General features: G+C 38.0%; 1 protein-coding gene across 5 annotated transcripts in view; it reads left to right on the top strand.

Annotated features, from left to right (window-relative positions):
• Positions 1 to 22,503, top strand: part of shf (Src homology 2 domain containing F) — a 123,661-nt gene that overhangs the window by 89,851 nt on the left and 11,307 nt on the right. For 2 of the 5 annotated variants that reach the window (XM_015391595.1, XM_015391603.1), the window contains 3 exons: positions 5,628 to 5,774; positions 14,681 to 14,855; positions 14,957 to 15,076. In XM_015391595.1, the coding sequence (XP_015247081.1) occupies positions 5,628 to 5,774; positions 14,681 to 14,855; positions 14,957 to 15,076 (442 nt within the window). The remainder of the gene's footprint in view (positions 1 to 5,627; positions 5,775 to 14,680; positions 14,856 to 14,956; positions 15,077 to 22,503) is intronic. The other 3 variants (XM_015391610.1, XM_015391619.1, XM_015391628.1) reach the window with 2 other exon arrangements.

The raw sequence follows: 22,503 nt of genomic DNA, 5'->3' as shown, positions 1-22,503 counted from the left end.
CATTACTGTTGTCCATCTTTTTGTGAATATGCATGCAATTAGCCAACTAAATTAAGCAGAACTCACAAACAAGCAGAGCTGATGATTTATGGTGCTGCACTATTTAGACTGATGTAGTGCCATTAACTAATGACAAGCTCTGGTGAACAAATAGCGGGCTTTAGAAATATCTGTCCACTTGGAAACATTAGACAACAAAGGAGAAATTATTAGAAATTATACTTGAACTATTCTAAACAAGGAAGATGCATACAGCTATCTGCAGGTTTCACCTATGCATTTGTCATGTGCTGCCAATATTTGTGCTATCAAATTGAATGACAGGTGCTGTGCTGGTTGAAAACCATTAATCCGCTTTTGGCCCTTTTGTCAACAGAAAGAGTTATTTACTAATGTGGACCGGGGACTATGTAAATGAGAACAAGCCATATCGATCACAGTGCAATAGGATTAGATGGCAAAGCAGACACAAAGCTTTTATGCCCCCTTTGGAGGGCCTGTTGAATTTTTATTGTTTTTCCTTATTTTATAAAGGAATCCTTTAAAAGAAAACACTCTATACTCCATAATGGTTGGTGCAAAGAAGTGTCAAGACAACCATAAATAATTGAGCTGCGCAAGCATTACTAAAAGTTTATCACAGAGAGATTATGCACCGGGCTCAGCAAAACAACTCGGGAGTTTTTCACAGCAAGATGTCAGGAGGCCTTTCAATCCTACATTACTAAAGGGTCCACATATAATACTTAATATTAGCTGTAATACAGCTTTACTTCAATGAATACCTCAGAGGTGATAGAGAATATTTATGCTCAAACACATTACTGACTTGGGAACATATCGGACAGATTGTTAAAATACTGGACATCTTAAAGGAGCAAAGTTCAGTCAGTTGCAGAGGAAAGAACATCAATCAAAACCGTTACCCAAGGATTTCATGGTAACTGTTGAGGATCTGCAGAGATCCATGGCTGAGGTGTGAGAGACTATTGACAAAACACTTGTTGCTTTGTTTGTTCAAATTCAGATTGGCTATCCTGTTGTTAGTTTAATTGTTAGATCGACAGGCCACCTTCGGCTGTAATCAGGATATCTTATAATACTTTATGTGTTAAAGCACTATTGTGCATAAAAATGTCCAGCATGAAGTATTTGCACCCTGTTTTTGGGCCACTCTGCCTTTCCTTAAGATATAAAATATAGAAATTTGTTTCCGTTTTCTCATAGCTCCAACGGCAGGCACATCCTTTAGGTATCGGCTCCCAACGAGTGGTTTGTCTCATTGTCCCCCTTGTATCTGTTCATTTTATGACATCTTCTGGAGAGGGGTATTAAACATTAGCACACCTCTGTTACTGGATGATCTTTTTTAGCAAGAATCTTATATTAAAAATGCCATCATGATTTTTTTTTTTAACCAATCTCCTTCATTAAGGGAATTCATTCAGGTGCTTATTTTATTTTTCAATTAAGATTAAGCACTGGCTATTATGGAAGTGTGACAGAAAATAAATAGATATTTTATTTATTTATTTATTTTCTCCAACCAGAATCCTCTGCAGTCACTGATGTTTCACTTCAGGGTTTCATTGTTTTCACGATCTATAAAGTTTGCTTGTCCAGATTCCATAATTGCGGGACTTTACAGTGCTTCCCTCTTCTTGCATGCATGGATCAAGTGGTTGGAGTGAGAAACTCTATGTCAAAATTGAGAGCCTCTGTGATTTGAAAATTGCATTTCGTTAAATTTAGATTGTATTTAAAATGCAATTAGTGCAACGCTACCTTCAATCAGTCCTCAAAGCTGGACTGATTGACCAATGATGAGAATTGACCAATCACATTGACAACATTTCCAGGATTAAAAAGGCATATCAGAGACGCTTATTTTGTTCAAAAACACATCTGATAAATGACTCAATGTGGTCAGTGATGATTGTACAGTTCAGGTACACATTATCCAAAGTATTTAGGGAGTCGAATACAGCTTGCATTGCTTAATTTATTCCGATGACATGTTTTAATAAACTCTATCCAAGGCAATGAGTTTGCATGGGATTTAAATTTTGATACACAGCCTGATGAAAGATGCTGCAGAATTTCTCCCTCTCATTTATGTACTATATTCCCTCACCGGCTTTCCTAACAGTAAAAGGCATCATATACCACTACATTCCCAACCAGCCTGACAATGTCCTTTATTATACCTTCTCTGTCTGTGAAATGTTCTTTAACATTGATTTATCCATAGCTGCCTTGAAGTAACTTTACTGACGTGACGCAGAAAACAATTTGCCTGTTTCCATTCGCCTGAAGCTTTGCTGATCAGGCAAAATAGCTCAATAAATGTCTCCAGTAACGTTGCTCTTCACTAAGTCACAGTTAAAACGTCCCTGTCTTTCTGAGGCTTTGCTTAATCTAACCTGCATTTTGCCAAGGTGTAGCAATATTTTATTTTTGCAGCACTATCTAGACTTTAAACATTGTAGCTGCAGTATTGTGCAGAGATGCTGCAGCTTTTGTGCAGAGTGGACTCACCTGGTTCAGTGGCTGGGCAGAACAAATACATGGCATAGAAATGACTTGTTGACTCCACATTTCCCACCTCTGGTTGGAGGCTTCAAAAATACTGTTTTAGAGGCTCATCTTCTGTTTCATCCTGCACATGTTTACATTTTGGAATGATGAATGGGCAGAAATATCTATCAATAGATGCACAAAGCTGGTAGAGGCTCAAATAAAAGGGTGGTTCTATACAGGATTTAAAAGTATATCCATACGACACTCATCTAAAGCTAAAAAGATGTATTAAAGGTATCATTATTAAGCAGAAGTTTAGGTTATTCTTAAGTCATAATAAAATGCATCAAACTTTTTAAGACACTATAAGGGTTCATAGATATTTAGAAAGTTTGGTTTTATTTGATGTTTTTGCAAACACTGAAAACTACAGGTTACACAAAGCTTTTGTAACTACATTACTACGACTATAAGAAAGATTGTTATGTATGGCTTTTAAACGTTTAACACAGAGAACCCTTGGCAAATCAAGTGATTTCTTTTGGATTCACAGTATTATTTAATACATTACAGGTGAGCCGCTCTGATCTTTATTAAAAGGGAAAAATGGCCTTTATTTGTTTTCATTCGTTTTCAATGCACTGAATGCAATTTTAAACCTGAGCAGACAATTGAGTCTCAGCCACTTTCACGCACAGAATCTCCTCATCCCCACAGTGAGGCTCCAAAGTTCAGGCAGCCTTCGGCTCCCCAAACAATTACACACTAATCTGCGATGTGAAATGAGCATTGGACTTTTAATCTCACAGCAAGAGAGTCCCCTACTTGGCTATAAAATAGAGAAAGTCATATTAGGTCTTATAGTTTCTGACCTTCTACTGCCATTGCACCACAACCCTATACATCTCCCATGCGTATAGACGGCAGTAGCTTTTTCCTCCAGCAACCTATTGGTAGATTTGTCCCCCGACACCACTATTCATGCAATTTAATTGCTTGTCAGATTGAATGTTCTCTAGTTTTCCCTCTTCATTCAGCTTGCAGATATTGCTTCTCATTATAATGTTCAGGATAACCACACCGATGCATTTACTTGCAGGATGTAAAATACAAATCTCTAACCCCATGTTTGTGGTAAATTGAAAGCTGACTAGTACACCAAATAATATAAAATAGACAGTATGGCTGTAGAAGAAAGTTGTCACATGTGTCACTTACTTTGACTTTGTATTTAACAATCCTAAAAAACATATTATCAATCAGCTTATATTGCCCAGGTTCATGTGAATGGCACAGATATTACTGCTGAAATATATTTGGATTTATTTGCCTTAGATTAGTAGGTAGATAGTCGCAGAAATACTGGAATAAAGGTAAACAAAACTCTTCCCCTCAGTATCTCATATATTTAGCATTTTCAGCTGTTTAACAAATGGCCCTGTGTTGGAAACAGATGGGCTACCACAACAGTGTTCAATTTATCCTGCTAATGCTTTGTCCAGTCATGAGGTATACATTATCTCTGGGGCAAAAGCTTGTGTAGTGCCCATTGCATGGATGGATTAGCGTGAGGTGCCTGACATTGATAGATAGTATCTACACAGCTCTTTATCTTAATAGGGAGGCCTAAATTCAGAATAATAGCACCATCTGTATCGAACACTTTTAACCCAAATGTATTGTGTTGCAGGTTCTCCAGCTTATTGGGCTGTCTTTTATCCCATATTATCAATTAGACCTTGATGATTTTTCACTTTATCTCTGGTCACACTAAAATGGTATTTAGACTAGATCTCATATATTATCCTTTATGTGGTCGGCATGAAACTGGACTCACTGGTGACGGTAGCAGAGAGGAGGACACTGGACAAACTGCTGGACATTATTGACAATGTCAGTCATCCCCTGCACACCGTCATCAGCAACCAGAGGAGCCTGTTCAGTGGGAGGCTGCTCCTTCCCAAATGTAGGACCAACAGACTCAGGAACTCCTTTGTCCCTCATGCCATCAGGCTCTATAACTCCTCTCTAGGGGGGAGTAGGAAATAGAGTTAAGAGAACAGAAGTGAAGGAGTTGTAGTTACTCGCTGTGGTTTTTATAATCTGGACACTCTTTTTTTCTCAACCATTCAAGTGCAATACACTACATAACTGTTAACTTAAGTCATTGTTTTTGCTATAGCCCTCTGTATTTATTTGTCTATCCTCATCCCCCAATACATCTTCCTACACCTTATTTAATTGATTCTATTTTTCTATTGTATATACTGTGTCTAAACATCCTCTATTTTCTTGTATGTGCAATTTTTCCTGCTACTGGAAATACAATTTCCCGAAGGGAGTAATCCCAAGGGATTAATAAAGTCAAGTCTAAGTCTAAGTCTTTAGATGACTGGAGTTAGTTCAAAAATTACCTTATAGTAGAATGTTAGCTCCAGCATGAAGTCAGTTTGGTTATAAGTAGTGTTGCACCGATACCTGTATCGGACGGGGCCCCCGTTACTGCCCTAAAATGGTGGTATCGGTATCGGCGAGTACCAGCAAATAGGGCACCGATACCATTTTGAGAGCCATAAGTTTATTCAACTATTGTCACCCACTCCTGGTAGGCAATAAAAAGTTCTACTGGATTCACTTTGTATTAGATTTTTTCCTGCTTCACAAAGGCAGCTTGACAAAGCCATGATGGCAATTATTTTACATTATTATGGTATCGATATCGGCCGATACTGCACAGCCAGGTATCGGTGCCAAAAAATGGCATCGGCGCAACACTAGTTATAAGGAGGACATTATGATCTTCTGTCATATGTCAAGCTCTGTTACAATATCTTCAGCTCCTACATCTAAATCTAACCTTACTTTGTTTCCAGTCTTTTTTCATTCTTACTCTTTCTAGTCCACAGGTGTTGCGGTTCTTTAATCACACTATAAACTTGTTCTCTTTAACAAGCCTCCATTTTCTACTCACTTCTGCAGTATTTCTAACTTACCTTTTGTATCTTTTCTCTTTTCCCTCACCTTTCTTCCATTGCTTCCCTTTCTCCACTCTTCCTGGCTGCTTTTCCTTTTTTCCTTCCATCTCTCTCGTTTGGGGACATTTGCAGTAGAGATTAAAGTGATCAAGGACCTACCGTGGCCCCCTCCTGTCGGGCAACTCAACACCAGCCCTCCCCTGGCGGAGGAGCTCGAGTCTCCTTCCCAGACAGCTCAACCGTCGCCCGGACCGACGAGCTGTGACCAGCACCACCATGGTGGGTGTTGGTGTCCAGCATATTTCCCATTAATAACCCTTCACCCTGAACTTTCTGTGTCCATTCTTCCATCTGTTGCTGATTGATTGATTTTTTTTTTTCCTGTGGGGTTGGGGGGGGCAGACTCTGGGTTGTAATTAGGTGGCACAGTATTGTCTTGGCTGTTGGCATTTTTTTCCTCAGATGCACATTTCTTAGGAATGTATGAATTACAAAATATATCTCTTGAAGATTTGCTTGGCTTTAAGTATCTATGTTTGAATTTGAATAGGATCTGCTTTTCTTTAACACTTATATGCAGGTTAATTAGTTAAATATAAATTAAAAAACAGGGGTTCCAAAAGGAGTTTGAAGTAGAATTTATTAACAGCACCAGATAATTATATAACAAGGTTGTTCAAGAACAGACCCTGAAATGGCATTTTTTGATTCCACAGGAAATGTCTAATGCAATGCAGCCATATGTTGTGCATTGGGCTAATTAAGATCATCTTATTTCATTCCAGTGTTTATTCACTATTAATTTACCTTTTTATTAGTCTTAAACTGTTTTTTCATCTTAAATTTGCATTTCATTGCAAGAATATCCTGACAGACTAGTCTTACATTTATATTGCTTGGTAGTCCCCATGAGCTCTCCTACAGCTCCAGGCGAAAGCATTTTTCCTCTGGCCTGGTTCCTGATTGAAAAAAAGAAAAAACGGCAATTCTTGCATTGCTGGAGTAAGAGCCTGCGGCTGTAGAATATATCGGAAAATAGGTGATAAGTATGTATTAGGTCTAAAAACTCCCAAATTAGAACTTTGTCAGTAATTGTTTTATTTTTAACTATTGTGGAGAAATTAAAAACAATTCCAAAATATGAATCTTAAAAAAGCTACTCAAGAGTTAACATTTTCAGTTGATGGCGACTTACTGAAAGAGTTTCAGATGCACTGAATAATTTGGCTTTAGGTATTAGTGCTGTAATGATTGCACTTTTCCATCTGGATTACATGTGGCAGAAAATCACTAACTGCTGGGCAGGTTTTAAGATGAAGCCTCATTAGTTTTAATTGTGCTGAACTGCCGTCTCCATGCGTAATTGCCTTTCGTTGTGACCCCCATTTCCTCTTGTCAACATACTCATAACCATCCCAGATGTCCCCCTGACCTGCTGTTCTCTACAAGTGGATAACTTGTATAAAAAACAGTAAGGCTCTTTCATGCCAATTTTAGTTGTTGACTTATTCATCATTACAATGGTCACAATGGATGAGCATGTCATCAGCTTTTAACTGAGAGTACCTGCACAGTCAGAATCTTTCTGCTTTAATTATCTAGTGGAAAGAAGAAGTGGGTATGTTGCTGACTTAATGCCAGGAATGGGATTTTCCCCAGCCGGGTGGGGGGAAGGCTCAGAATGGGGCTGTGAAAAAGGATACTACTGTGTGCTATAGGCGAGGACAGGGCAAAGAGCTGATTTATGCCCACAGATCCATGGGAAACGCTCAGGTTCCCCATGAGATGTGAGGGAGTTTTAGAGTGCCGTCTTGTAAAGCGATCCTCTCTACATCCCAGCAAGTATGGCCCTACTCTACATCCTTCAGGTCAAAGGTCTGTGTGTCAGAAACACACAGTGGGGTGTGGGGAGTTTGGCTGCAATGGCATTAGTGAATATGGTTACAGCAAGCTCAGTTGACCTTAGAGTGCTGCTATATCATCACGTCTACCCCAGACATTAGACACACTGATGTTTCATTAAGTTGGCTGGCCTAAGAACCCTTTTATACTGTGCAGTTTTCCCAATCTTATAAGAATATTTCCACTACACACTATGTAACATGGTTTAAACTTTGGTACAATGTCTAGTTTGATAAGTGCACATTAAAAAATAGATATTTAATGCTGAATCAACAATGCAGAAGGTGGTTTTGGAAGCATTTATCTAGTTAATTGAATGTTAGGTAGATATTAAACATGAGCTAAAGTTTGTAAATATATAAGGAAGGCATTAGCAGGAATTCATCTAGAATGAAGCAGAAGTTATGGACAAAATTAATAAGATTTTGATTCAGTTTTTAACGTTTAAGAATTTAAGTAGCTTAGTCAAAAATATTGCATATGATTTTATGTCATGGTGGTATGCTGGCGAAGGTTCTCAGTCATCCAGGTCATAGTCATTCCAAAAAAGGAAAATTAAAAACAATCCACTGGACTTTGTTTCCAAGTTTGAAGACGTTTCGCTTCCCATTCAGGAAGCTTTTACAATTCAAACGTCAGGAATAGTGTTGAGTTTGAGGTTTTATACAGTAGCCCAACAAAGCCTTGTTTTTGTTTTGAAAACACGCAAATTGGAACAGATGAATGGGTCCTCCCATTTGGAATGGGGGTCGTTTGGGTTCTTTTGTTAGACTGCAATGCCCCATACCCATCTAAGTGTCTGAAAGGTTTGTCATTAAAGAGGATTTTTGGCCTGGCTGAACAGACGAGGTCCTCCGCTCTCCTGTTGCGTTGATAACGGGAAGGGATTAACTCAATTGCTGCATTGTAGGTTTTTGAAAGTAGTACACCCCCTCTGTTTAAGGTTGGTTTTTCTTTCTTAGATAGCTTCCTTCACACGCCTCTCAAACCACCTGTTTTCTTTATCCAAAATGTGAACATTCTGGTCCTCAATAGAATGTTTTTTGTCCATAAGGTGTAAATGTACCGTCTTCTAACCTGGAAACAAAGTCCTTAAATTGTTTTTAATTTATTTCTCTTTTGGAATATCTTGGAGGAAGTTGAATAATAGACTTGCTTGCGGAGGTCATGAATCTAATGGAGATAGAAAGTGGCGAATGAGATAATATCGAGTAAAAGGAGAGGACCAAGCACAATACCTTGGGGAACTCCGTTCCACAAAGATGTCTTGGGAAAAGTGGAGTTGTTGATATCACTAAACTGTAATCTGTTAGACAGTAACATCTAAAGAGCAGAGCTAATGATGTTAAGGAGGGAGTACAGTTTATAGTTTTATATACTGCTGTGAGGTGGAAGAGAACAAGGACGCTGAAAGGAAGAGAAGATTTTAGAGAAGTAATTTTAGACAGAGGTGTTAGAGCCGGGGACTAAACATGGTTTTGGAAACAGTTTTTTAAGTGGAAAAGGAAGTTTTCTAGGGTGTCATTGGCAGACACAGAACTGACTGATTACATTTATTCATATGAAATGTATAAATGTCATTTTAAGATAACTTTTTTTCATAAAAGGGATGAAAAGAACAATGTACTAAAAGTCAGCTTCTTCATTTCAGCCTCATTAGCAAAACTGAAATGCAGATTGCTGCCGTAGATAGTACATTTCCATATAAATGGGAACATATTTGTCTGAGGATAATAAGGAGTTTTTCTCCTTTTGTTTTTTGTATGAAATAATTATCCAGACTTTGAATCTTTTCTCTTTCTTTCCTTCTACTGTCTTTGATGTCTTTGATAAAAAGTAATTGAAAGATACACAGATTTAGTTCAAAACAGCTAAACCAGTTTGAAAAAATTGACTAATTTCTTTGTCTGGGAAAACCTCAAAGCTGCATTTCGAATCATTCAAAAAAAAAGAACAAATTTCTTTTATGTTGCCGTTTAACTGAAGCAGTTACAGAATCTCGTAAACTGTATCATTAATCTCCATCGAATGATTAATTATTTGAGCACTTAGAAAATGTACTATTTTGAAATAAAACTCAGGATGTTTTATTTTATGAATGATATAGATGTTCTGAATACCTGGTTTTGTATCTAGAAGATTCCAGTAAGGCGCAGACCTTTTAATTTACTCCACACATCCATGCAGTAAAGCTTAATTTTCTCCTCACAATCCAGCCATCGGTGACACACGTCGCCCCTCAGACTAGTCATCCTTTTTGATAGGAGTATCATTAGCAAATGAGAATTAATTAGCCGGCTTAATTAGAGAAATTTGTGCAACAGTGTGTGCAGCTGGGAATGAAGAGTAGTTGCTCACAGTCAGCTGTAGTCAGTTTTAATTCGTCTTTTACTTGGACATAAAAAGAAAGAGAAAAACAATTACAGGATTAGCATATTAGTAAAAAGGTAAAAGTTTAAAAGGAGTAAAAGTATTTGCCATTCACTTTTTCCATGAAGTGTTATGGGTTACGCCTCTGCAAAATTCTTTTTATCCTCGTAAATAATATGTGGATGACTTTAATGCATGAGTAAGCATAAATGTTTTGCATATTTTAAGATCACCCAAATATGCACACTACTTCTCTTTCACAACCTACAGTTTTACAATTTTCTTCTTGTGTTTAAATTTGACTTTATTCTTTTTTAGAATTTTACCCTTATATGGATCTGCTTCCATTTACTTAATGTGAACTTCCCAGCTGAGGGACAGCAAAGATGTATCGATTACTTTTAACATTTTTTCTGGTTTTAACCAATAACTTCTCTTTTTTTTTTTTTTTTCAGCCAGGGAACTGATGGACCGATAGCAAAACTAAGCTTATGAAAAATGATACAAATTTGTGAACAGTCAATATAATTTGAGCTATCATTTGCTGCAGTTAGTTTTAGGGTGTTTGTCTAAAGCTTTTGCATATTCCAGAATAATACAAGGAAAATTCAGAAATGTTTATCACAATATCAGTTATGATTAGAATTTATTGCTCTAACACTTTTCATTCTTTACCGTAACACAGTTCTAAATGCTAAATTTTTTCTAAATTTACACCTAAATTTCCAACATTTGAAATATATATACAACAAAATACTGAGGTCTTTCTTAATAGTGATGTTGCACGTTTTTTCACCTTCTTTTAAAACAGTATTTCTTCCAGGATTGCCATCTCAGACATTCCAAAGGTCCTCCTTACTCTGATACCCTAAATAACGTGAAGCCCAACTGTTAACAAATTAGTAAATTGACGTCTTATGTTTGATGGCATTTCAATCACAGAAAAAAATAGCTTTATTCATAAAGGTTCTATGGCTATGAGTGCTTGTCTAAGGCAGCTTTTCATCTGCCTGTTTTTGCTGTTTAGTCAAACTGTGGGACACATTCTCATCGTTGGTGTAACAAATGTGTTGTTCTGAGCTTTGTGTCGCTCTGTTGGGTAGTTAGGCTCTGCAGATTCCATCTTTGAAATGGTCTTTTGACATTTGTGTTTGTTTGTGTCCAAGTAAATTAGTTGGTTCTCCCTCACCACCCTCTGTCTCTGTGTGTATTAGTGTGGGTTTGTGTTTTTTCATGGCATTCTCTGAAGGCAGACGCATGCTTGAAGGGGACAGGGCTTTCAGCCATCAGTCACCATCTAACTGACAGTTCAATCTGATACCCAGATTCCATTTGCCGCACTTTACAAGCAATGGGATTGATAACAATCCCAGATACCCCGACCATTTTACTGTGTGTCTTTGAATGTTTATGGGAATGTGTGTGAGCATGTGTGCGCATGTCTTCGTGCACCCCTACCGCCCCTTTCCTGGGCTGCTTTTGTTCAAAGGCGAACCCAGCCTCCTGTCACTCTCCTGTCGGCCATGTTTCAGACTGTGCTCTCCAGAGAAAGCAAAAGGAATTGGTTTCCTGTTCTCCTTTTATTTGACCTTAAAACACTCTTGAGCGTGTGAAGCCGTTGTAGGTGAGATGGCTGGCAAACGCAGGAGACACACAGCCGTTCACACTTCAACAAATATAATGATCGCTTTTGTTTCGTTTAGGGTCTCTAAGAGTAGAGTGTCCTTCTGGAAGTGTATACACTCCCTTAGGAGAAGATTCAGTGCTGACAAGTAAGGTTTATTGGCCAAACTCCTTAGAGACCAGTCCCTAAACATTTTCTGAGTTCTTGAAGCAAGAGAAGAGTTTAACCAAGGTCAGAAAAGAAATCGATTGTTCAAGAAGAAACAGTCATTTTATTAAAGTAGATAAAAATGAGAAGAGTTAATGATAATAAGAATCAAAATTCAGTCATGAAGCCATTTATCACCCTGTAAGGGTTAAGATTCATTAAGACAGTACATTGTAGATTGAATGAACAATCTGATATTAGTTTATCTGTCTAAAGACCCCTTATCTACAATCAGTTCTGCCACTTCCAAACAAAAGTTAGCAGCAAACAGGTTAAAAGAGTCTCACAGTTTTTGCCTAACCCGTTTTGAAAGCAGGGATCAAAAGGGAGGGTGACAGGAAACAGGAATGGAAGAGGTGAGGCCGGACATTTGCAAGCAGGAGGAACAAAACCGAAAGCGAAGGAGTGAAAGCAATTGGCTGCATCTTCATGTTATGATCTGTCAGCGCTGACAGGGGCTGAGCGGAGCAAACATGCATCTCCTGTGTCCCCCTCGGTCAGTTTCCATGGAAACGCTAGTTCTCACTCTAAATACATAAACTGCATGCTCATCTGACTTTCTTTGTTTTCCAAATAGCCAACACAAGGTTCAGATGAGCTGTATGAAGGAAGGCTTAAATTAACTTTAAAGCATCAGTGGGATATCATTTGACAGCCTGCAGTTGAAGCATCAGGATGGAGAAAACTGGAGCTGCAGCTCATACTCCTCCACGGGTCCGAGGTTAGACCCACAATTATTCCGCTGTCATGCAGTGGTACAATTTGGTCGTCGTAAGACTCAAACATAGCCCTATAACGAGCAGAAGTGCAGAGGCCAAGATAACAATCAGTCATTTGGAATAATCATTTCCATGAGTTATGTTTAGGGAAACGCACCAGTGAACTTCAGGCCAACGAGTTCAGCCTTAGGTTGAGTGAGGAGGTTAAGAGGAGCCCCTGGTGGCCGAGCATGAACTAACAGCAGCTTTACTACATGGTTGATCATGTTTTATGTAACCCTCAACCCTCTATAGGAAAAGCAAAATATAAGATCATTTTCTTTTATAAACTTGTCAATAACCACTCTCAAAAAGAGGTAATTAGATGTTTTACAAGACGCTCACCTTTTTCAGTTTAGTCTCTTGAAACAGAAAAAAAATGTATTGGCAAAAATAAGATAACTTTATTAAATAACAAAATGTTCACTGCTTTTTTTCTTTTGCTGTTCTTCATTATAGACAGATAACCTTTATATGAAATAAAACCTGTAGAAGAAATTTTTTTTTTTTGTTATTGAAATTTGGATTATATTCAAATTCTGTGTGTGAGTCTGATTAAGTTTGCGAACCCTCCAACTGTACCGTGCAATGCAGTCTTCACTAAGTGGAGTGCAGCGTCTAGACTGATGTAGGGCCGTCTCCATCGACAAACTGTTAAGAGCTTCGTGCCTGTCTGTCTGGCTGTTGGTACTCTGTCCAGGCTATTTCACCACATTAACCATTTCCATTCAGTCCTCAACTGATGTGTTTTGTGGATCTGATGCCGTTATTGTCTTTGGCTGCAAACGGTTTTCTTTTTCCAAACCTTTGGGTGTTTTGACATCAATTATAGTGATGGATGACTGGAGGAAAACAGCTGAATGCCCCCGCTCACACACACAGTTTGACCACCTCTCATGATCATTCCTCCAGCATCAAATGTCCGGTCCTTCGAGGAACCCTCAGATGCAGATGTTTTTATTTGTCTCTGGAAATATTAGCATGTCCTCTGTTAGACTGAACAGATCTTCATGCCTTTTGCTGTGAGCCAACTTGACTGATTCGGGCATTGATCTAGTGAGTGAAGGTCATTTACCATCAAACAATTCCCTGCTGGGAGGCTAGGAGAGCGTTTTGTGTCTAAACCTAACTGTGGGAGTTTGGAAAAAAACAGTTTAATATTTAACTTTTTGAACTTGCTCTCTACCCACATGTACTTTTCAGATGCTTCTGCACATTTATGCCCTCTCAAACAGCAAACATGCTCATCCGTAAGTATATCAGGCATTCAGATATTGATGGACACATTGAATGTTTTGAAGGAAGTTTGCATGCCTTTTTTTCCCTCCCCTCTCTCTCTGGAATGTGTGCACAACGAGTAAAGACTGATTTATGTCTTCTCCATGGTGTGTACATGTCCTTCTGCTGGATGCCTCTCACAGAGTGAGTGTGTGGGTGTCTGTTTGCGAAAGCACAACAGGAGTTTTGGTTCTCACACATTCACACAGGTCTAGTTTAACAAATACATGTGACCTCAATTGATATCGGAAGCTCTCCAAATAGCTGCTGTCAGAGACTGACTTGAACCTGACTTTTGGTTGGACTGGATGTAGTATGCATGGGCCAGTATGAGCTGTAGGTGTTATTACCTTGAGGTAAACTAACATGGTTTTAGAATAGTTGCTCAAAAACAAAGTGGATAGCAAAAGCTTTATTTGAAATAGAAAAGCAACAGGAGAATTACGTTGCTTTCTCTGTTTAAGCAGAAACAAGCAGCGACTGATCAATGCATGGATTGTCTAGATCTGCTTATTGTCCAAATGAACCTTTGTGATGCTCTGTTGATAGATTAATGCCTTTTGGGCAAGCCCCTGTTTAGCTGCTAAACAAGTTATGCTTTTCTGTTCAGGTAGAAAACCCATAATTATTGGCTTAAAAGACCTGCTGCTTGTAGCTTATAAACTGCAGTTTCAAATCAGCAATAGCCTAATAAGAGTACTGCCTGTCTGTTTTTGAACTAAAAGTATTTTTTTTAAGATAACTGAATTGATCTTTATTAGAAGCCAGAGAAAAGTGTAGAAGCCAGCTGACCAGCAGTTTGCAGCACAGGAAGAGAAGGAGATCTACTTTCCATTACTCTGAAGCTTTTACTTACTTCTAATTGAAAGTACTTTAAAGTAAATTTGGCAAAGTATGACTTAAACTTTTCAATTCTTAGCATTTTGTTATCTTGGACTTTAGTACCGATATCTGGCTCATTTGTATTCAGTGTATCTATGTTTAACATAGCTGTAAAATACAGTATATAAACCAGTTCTTTGAAAACATATTTTTTTTCTTTATAGTTCAGTTTGATGGAGTGGAAAAGTCCCGAATGTCACCAACGAAGGAGGGAAAAACTCGTCCGCTGCAGCGACATTCTAGTGGTTGTTTGGTCAACACCAAAATGACTTCCCTAGACCACTGCAGCTCCTCTCTAGGGGAACGTATTGACCCCACGATGCCTCTGGAAAGCCAGTTGTGAGTGGGATTTGTGCTGCAATATTTGGCTTTGATCCAATTTGTTTATTTTATCCTTACCATTGTTTTGTCCATCCTTATTCCCTGCCGTTGGTATGCAGCTGGTACCACGGAGCCATCAGCCGAACGGATGCAGAGTCTCTGCTCAGAATGTGCAAGGAGGCCAGTTACCTGGTGAGGAACAGCGAGACCAGCAAGAATGACTACTCCCTCTCCCTGAAGTAAGGATAACATGTTTCTAAGACAAATTACATTCTGTAAATGAGTAATTTGTCTTTCTGAGGTCTGAAACTTGTGAATTGTAAATGAAGAAAAAAACAAATTTAATATCAGCAACACATATGATATGGCCTAAAAATCCAATCTCTGATTTTTTTTTTTCCTAAAAAAATCGAATTAATCAGATTTTTTTTTGTTTCCTACCCAAAGTTTTATAATGAAAAGGACAAATGACTTTCAAACACTTAGTTACATTTTAAACACCCCATCTGGGAGGGGGCCTTCATTTAAAGGGCAATGAAATCTAAGCTGTGAAAATGTTTGTAAAACAATGTTTTACAACAAAAAATGAAAATATAATAAATTGAATGTTTGTATTTAGTTGTGTTACACAGCTAGTATATTAGTTATGAGAAGACAAAACGTGATGAACTGATGTCACACTGAGCTATGGAAGCCCAAGAATTGCATCGGTGGGAAAACAGAAAAAAAAAAAGATTTTCCAAAACCATATGTTCATAAACAGACAATCCTAAATAATAGATCAAATCAGTTTTTGATTGGTTCAGGAGAAGCAGTTTATAAGAAAAATTGGTATAATCCATTTCCACCTACAAAAAATAATATATAATCACTGTTATAAGCCAGAGGAAGGCCAGATTAGAAATATTTCACAAAAAACTATAACTAAATGTGATTTTTATCTCAAAGTAAGTCTGAATGGGCAGTTTACATTTGATCTAATACTGTCAATTCAGTCTGTAATCCCTTAGAGAAGCAGTGCTGCTCTGAGCTGTTAAGCTTCTCATTTTGGTGGAAACATTTTTAAGGTGGACTGAAGGATTTTGAGTTATTCTAACTCGCTCTCTGTGACCTTTTGTTATGAGGGTTATTGTCCCAAACAATTTGTATTGTGACTGGGAATAACAACCAACTAAATTTGAATTATTAACAGTCCTTGTTGATAATGCTGGTTTTATTATTCAGCCTTATTCAGATATCTATATATGTTCTAAAAATAATATAGTCTCTTGGTATAAACCAACAATACTGCAGAAAATAAGGTGTTAATGCAACTATCCAGAGAAATGCCACTTAGAGAAGGTGTTTATATATATATATATATATATATATATATATATATATATATATATATATATATATATATATATATATATATAATATCAAAACTGGCTGTTTTGGTTGTATTTATGTAATTAACACTGGGCTGATGTGAAATATTATTTTCAGTTTTAGTTGGCATATAATCCAGCATGATTACAACTAAAAAAGAAGGAAGTCTAACTTATAGTGGTATATTAAATCTGTTTGGCTTTATTATTTTGTTATGGAACATGCAGTATTACTGCCCTGCTTGCCAGTAACATATTCTGCCACCTAGATGAACCGTCATGAATCTTTATTCCCATATATGTTATAGATTTCAGAGACTAAGGTCATAAATTACAAGGAGAGTAATGATTACAGTCTAGTGATGGAAATATTTTTATAAAGCATGTAACGCTGAGCTATGATATTGCAATCTCAGCCCTCAAACTGTTCCCGTAAACAGGAGGAAACATCTGTCAGAACCACACTCAGTAAATAACCATCTGCCACAAATAAGGGTTGAGAGGACATCATGAACTAGATGTATAGCTGTGGTTTTGATAAAACGCTGACTCTTACTTTCCTGTATGGAAATAAATTTACCCTTTAGACCTTTTTTTTCGCGTGCTGTCCAACTCTGTCCTCTGCATCTCCTTTGTTCCCTCGTTTCCCTGCATCTTCTCCCTGATTTGCTGACTTGCCTCCAGCTTGGTTACCTGTTACCTTGTCGTTGGTGACCTCCCTGCTCTTTGGTGCATCCTGCTGAGGGTTAAAAGGAGCCTCTCTAATTAGTTTAGATATGAGCCTGTTCTACTGGAAAGCTGGTCTCCACGATGAAGCCCCACAGTGCAGTCGCTTTTGGATTTTCTCTGTAATAAGAACAAATTGACATGGAAACGTATCCTGCAACATTTACCTCAACAAGATAAACATTGATAGCATGACTCTGACTGTATGATCTCAGTTTCTGAGCTAAGTAAGTTATCAAAAAAAAAAAAAGCTTACTGTGCATCCACCAACCTTTATATAAGTGGAAACCATAATCTGCACAGACACTGATTAGCCTTTGTTATAATAGCGGAGCTCATCTTGCTGGAAGCCAGATGTGTTGAAAGGGTAAATTATTCGACTCCCTATTCTTTACATGTGACTGTAGTTATCTGTACTGCTTCCGTTCTCACTATATGATCTGCATTTTCTTCAGTAAAGCCTTATTTTCTGGCAGTAATTTAAGAAGAAAGGAGGAACAAACTCATCGGACGTAGATCCACTGCACCGCAGTTCACAGCATTTCTGACTGGTGGACAAACTTAGGATCCAAACATAGTAAATATAGTGATTAAAAACAGTTGTGCAATAAATCCATTAGTCATATATAGTCTGGGAAAATATTTAGTATTTAAATTTTAGGTGCACAAAGAATGACTGAGAATTGTGGATATTTGAGTTTGGAAAATCACTTGGACAAAATCCATATGAACCCTCTGAAACTTTTTTTCTTAATTTTTCTTCAGGTGGGTTCATACAACTGATTATGTTTTCTGAATAGCAAACAATGAACCTGAGAAAAGCAGGTATTATATGGTCTATCTTTGAACTGAGGTCTTTATATTCGTAGCCTCACTGACTTTCTGCAGTGTAGTAAACTGTTGCATCATTGCTTAATATCCTCCATAGTTAGGCATGCATGGCCATAACACTGGCTTTTATAGAAAGGTTTATTTTTTATTTAAAATGTTGTTTTGGTTCAACCTGAGCTGCATGTTGCTAAAGAAATGCCCTGAATTATTTTATGAAATTTTCTCTTGGCCTTAATATGCTTGAGGCTTATGAACATTTTATGCAACCAATTTTGTCAAAATGCAATCCTGAATTAGTCTTGTATTGATGTGGAATTGCCAAAAAAAAAAAGTGTGTGTGTGTGTGTGTTGAGGAGGGGATGGGGGGTTTGGTTGGGCCTACATATATTTGCTAACTCTAATTTGGGGTTTGAATTCTTTTATGACATGTCTGTAAATCTGCAAAAGTGAAATCTCAGGAGGACAGAACATGTGCTCAGTTAAAGCTTTTTATTTTGATAATAGTAATGGAACCACCAAGAACTCATCCTCTGGTAGGTCCCATCATTATCAAACACATATGAGATTATGCTCTTGGTTTTACAGCAGTAAGATGGGCATCAGATTATGATTTACCAACAGTATGGAACAATTTGTTGTTTCACTTTTCTGCGCACTAATCACAACCAGGCAGTATGAAAGGTTTGGTTCATTTTAGTGGAGGGTACTAAACTGTGTTAGAATTATTAATTTATTTCCTTTGTTTTTCTTTTATTTTCTTTTATTTTTTTGATTGGATCAGGGCAACCACATTAACGTCTGGTTTCACCTACGTTACTTGTGAAAAACTCCAAACGCTTCTTCTTATTGGTTTATTTCAACATTTGCCTCCTTGCCTCGTTTCCATAAAGGTTAGTTTTTGGGAAGCGTGGCTAAAACTGTGGTTGTCATTCTGCTGCTTTTGTGGTTTTTCAGCTGCTTTTGTGATCAGTACTCACTGCTTTGTCCTTATCCAGTCTGCCAGTTTAGGTGTGTTGGTTTTAGCAGGTTTAGAGTTTAGCTGAACAGTTTAAACTGAGGCCCCGTCCACACGAAGTCAAAACGAACACAAAACGCTGATATTTTCCAGAACGTTTGCCGTAAAGACGGAGACGTAAAATAAATGTGATCGTCCACACGAATGCATGAAAACGCTGCAAAATGTATGCCAGGCCTGTAAGTGGCGCTGTGGTGCCAAAGCAAAAATAAGCGACGAAATGTTGGGCATGCGCACTAATATTTATACATGGTTGCCCTGTGGGTCCATTTTCGTGGTTCAGTCAAATTCAGGTGCTGAACTATGTCGTCGATATTGCTCTGTTCTTCCTGGAGATATTCCAGAAGAAGAAGATTCTGTTGTAAGCCCGACAGCAGGGTGAGTAGCATTAGCAGCAACCATTCAACACAGTACGGCGCCATTGTTGTTGTGATACTGTGTCGCGCATGCGTGTTTAGAGGCGACGCTATGACGGATGCGTGTAAAAAAAAAATGCGGTTAGAGCTTAAAGATCGAAACGCGAAAACGGCGTTTCAAAATATTCCCACTCTGAAGGCTGAATAAAAAAAAGATCGTTTACAGACCCCCGAAACGTCGGCTTCGTATGGATGAGAGGCTGGTTTGGTGAAAAATTTGTGCGTTTAGGCCAGGGTTTGACTTCGTGTGGACGGGGCCTGAATATTGATTATACCAGCCCTCCCTAAGACAACCAAAGCTTGTAATATTGTTTATAAACCAACCATGTTTGACATTTAATTGATCATCTAAGGCCTTCAGATGATCACTGGATTTATGCTAATTAATTATACACTGTTAGGTTATTTTAACTAATCTTAAGTTATTTTGTTGCATCATTTATTTTGGAGTATCAGCAGGGAAAAGAGGGGATGAAAACAAATGTTTGTGAAACACTTTATTTTTATCGCCCCTAAAATTGTCAAACTTGGCTCTTTTTTCTCTCCATCACAATGAAGGACTATGTGTGGTTAACACAGAAAGTCCTGTTCAAACACATTGACGTTTGGGTTTCTATGTGATAAAATGTGGAAAAAGCTCAGGCAGTTATATTTACACGGTGTGTTTCAGCTCAGCCACAGATTAAAAGAAGAAAATGTTGCGACCTCGCAGAGAAAGATCTGATTGGTTAGAGTGACGGGTGCCACCAACCTTAGAGGCAGAGGGGGCCCAGGGTTCAGCCTCATCACACAAGCCGCTACTGTGTGAGGAGGTTAGTAGCCTCCATGTCTGAGGTTGTTAAAAAATGTATAAGGCCATGAGGTGGCACAAATGTGCATTGCATTATTGATAGGGGCAGGTATCGCTAAGGCCTCCTGCCTCTTCAGCTGTTTGCCTGAACAGACGGCTTTTTTCTTTATTTTATGTTACCCATCTGCTTTTTTTTTATCTCGCGCCGTTTCAGCTCACCTGGAATGTTTGAAATACAGTTTAAATCCTTCACACATTTTCAGAGCATACCGCTGTCCATTTTCTCTTATCATGGAAGAGATTTGCACAACTTGTCTGAGTGGAGATGTTGTCAAAGAGAGAATAATGTTCTAAAATGAGCTGGGGGAAAAAACTTGCATGTTTTTAGGGAGAGTTGTTATATTCAGGTGAATCTTTAACGATGTTGATGTCATTGTACAATGAATGTATTTATTTTTTTATAACAAAAGGTAAAACTCATGAATTATGTTGATTTATTATATGGAAAGTAATTTTAGTGAATATTAGGTATACATAAAAGTAAAACGTAAATATAAATTCTTTGAAAATGTTTATGCTACGTTTTTATTAATATTTATTGCTAACATGTGCAGCACTTTGGTCAACAAGTTGTTTTTAAACATGCTTTATAAACTTAAAAAAATTGGATTGGATTGAAATGAACAAGTAAGTTAGAAATTGACTTTTAACCAGGTTTCAACCTTATCAAGAAAAGAACATTGTCCCTGCTGTGAAACGTGGAGGAGGCTCTGTTATGTTCTGGGGCTGATTTGCTTCATCTGGTACAGGGTGTCTTAATCTCTGTAGGGTACAAAGAAATATGAAAGAATATCAAGGGATTCTAGTGAGAAATATGCTGCCCAGTGTCAGAAAGCTTGGTCTCAGTTGCTGGTCTACAGGATAATGACCCAGAGCTAAAAACACCTAACAAGGACTAAAAGGAAAACATTGGACTATTCCTTAGTGGTTTTCTATGAACTCTGACCAAAATCCCATCGAGGATCTTTCAAAGGAGGTGACATCATGCCATCAAGAAAAGGCAGCCTTCAAACCTGTAAGATCCTGAGTAGTTGGCTTATGAGCAGTCGACCAAAAATACCTGCTGAGAGGAGCAGAAGTCTCATTGACAGTTACAGAAATTATTTGATGCAGTGATTGCCTCAAAGGATTGTGCAGCAAAATATTAAGTTAAGGGTACCATCTTTTTGGTCCTGGCCTATTTCATGAGGGTTTTTTTTTTATCATTCTGTTGAAGCACGGTTGAAAAGAAATGACTGACTTTCATTTGTTCATTTTCATAGAATTTCCTATAACTTTAGTCGGACTCAGGTTATTTCAGTGAAAACTGTTGGTTTTCCTTTCATTAAAAAAGGCAACCAACAATTGTGTCCTTGTGTTTAAGTTTTAGAAAAAGGTTCACCTTAAGCTCCACTTAAGTAATAAGCTTTAAAAAGATGCTGAGTTTATTTTCCAGCTCTGGTTTAATAAGCATGGTCTCTCTGTATCTGGCTGACCAACAAAGTCCGCTGTCCTAAACCTCAGAGAAGATCTATGGGGTATGGCTGAGAAGAGGAGGACCTCAGACCCAGCAATGCAGAGAAACTGAAGGCAGCCTTTGTTGCCCTACCTCAGAGTGATAAACTGGTTGCCTCTATGCCACGATGCAGTGATTCTGTCCTTTCTAAAAAAAATAAAGAGAGACTTGACCAGGAAGTGAGTCCATATACAGAACAGAATGGACATAATTTTCAGTACACAGACATTTCTGCATTAATCATGAAATTCAAACAAATTTAAATGTTTTACATAAACATTTAAATTATACAAATTTGTGTATAATAAATTAAATTAATTAAATACTCTTCCTGACTTTAAAGTTACGATGTGCCTGTCCTAATGAACCCCTCCAGTTCTAAGTGATTATGACATTATAGTAGAGATCATACCATTCAGTTTGTCTATGTGTGAGTAATAAGCACAACGGATCAGACGCTTAAATAAAAGTCAAAACAAGGTCATCATCATTTTGGCTCATGACTTCTCAGTTTCACCTGCTATGGATTCATAATGCAGAGAGCATCATTCACAAAGCAATCCAATATGCTGAAGGTGGAGATAAGCTGTCAGGCTGTCCCTGCTATGAGTGCCTCTCGGTTCAAATCAAAGTCATAAACCTCAATAAACACGACAGCAGACCTCCCCGGTGAGATTCATCCTGATTACACAAATAGAGGGTCCACAAACACAGGGATATGATAACGCTACAAAGGCCTGTCAGCTCTAAACAACCCAGTCTCATGGGAAAATGTACCCCCACTACGTTGGTCCACACTGCAAAACGTAGTGGAGGTACATTAATGGCCATTTTTTTGTGGTACTGTTACGTTTCTTCTACTTATACGCTTTCTATTGTTTTACGTCCTAGTCACGTGACTTTCAAGATTCCAGCCGGGAGAAGAAAACAAATATATATATGGCCGACATTCGCTCATTTTTT

Source organism: Cyprinodon variegatus, unplaced genomic scaffold, assembly GCF_000732505.1.
Source record: "Cyprinodon variegatus isolate N-32 unplaced genomic scaffold, C_variegatus-1.0 Scaffold22, whole genome shotgun sequence".
Classification (NCBI taxonomy): domain Eukaryota; kingdom Metazoa; phylum Chordata; class Actinopteri; order Cyprinodontiformes; family Cyprinodontidae; genus Cyprinodon; species Cyprinodon variegatus.
The sequence above is the reverse complement of the archived record's forward strand: the minus strand, read 5'-3'. Positions and strand labels throughout refer to the sequence as shown.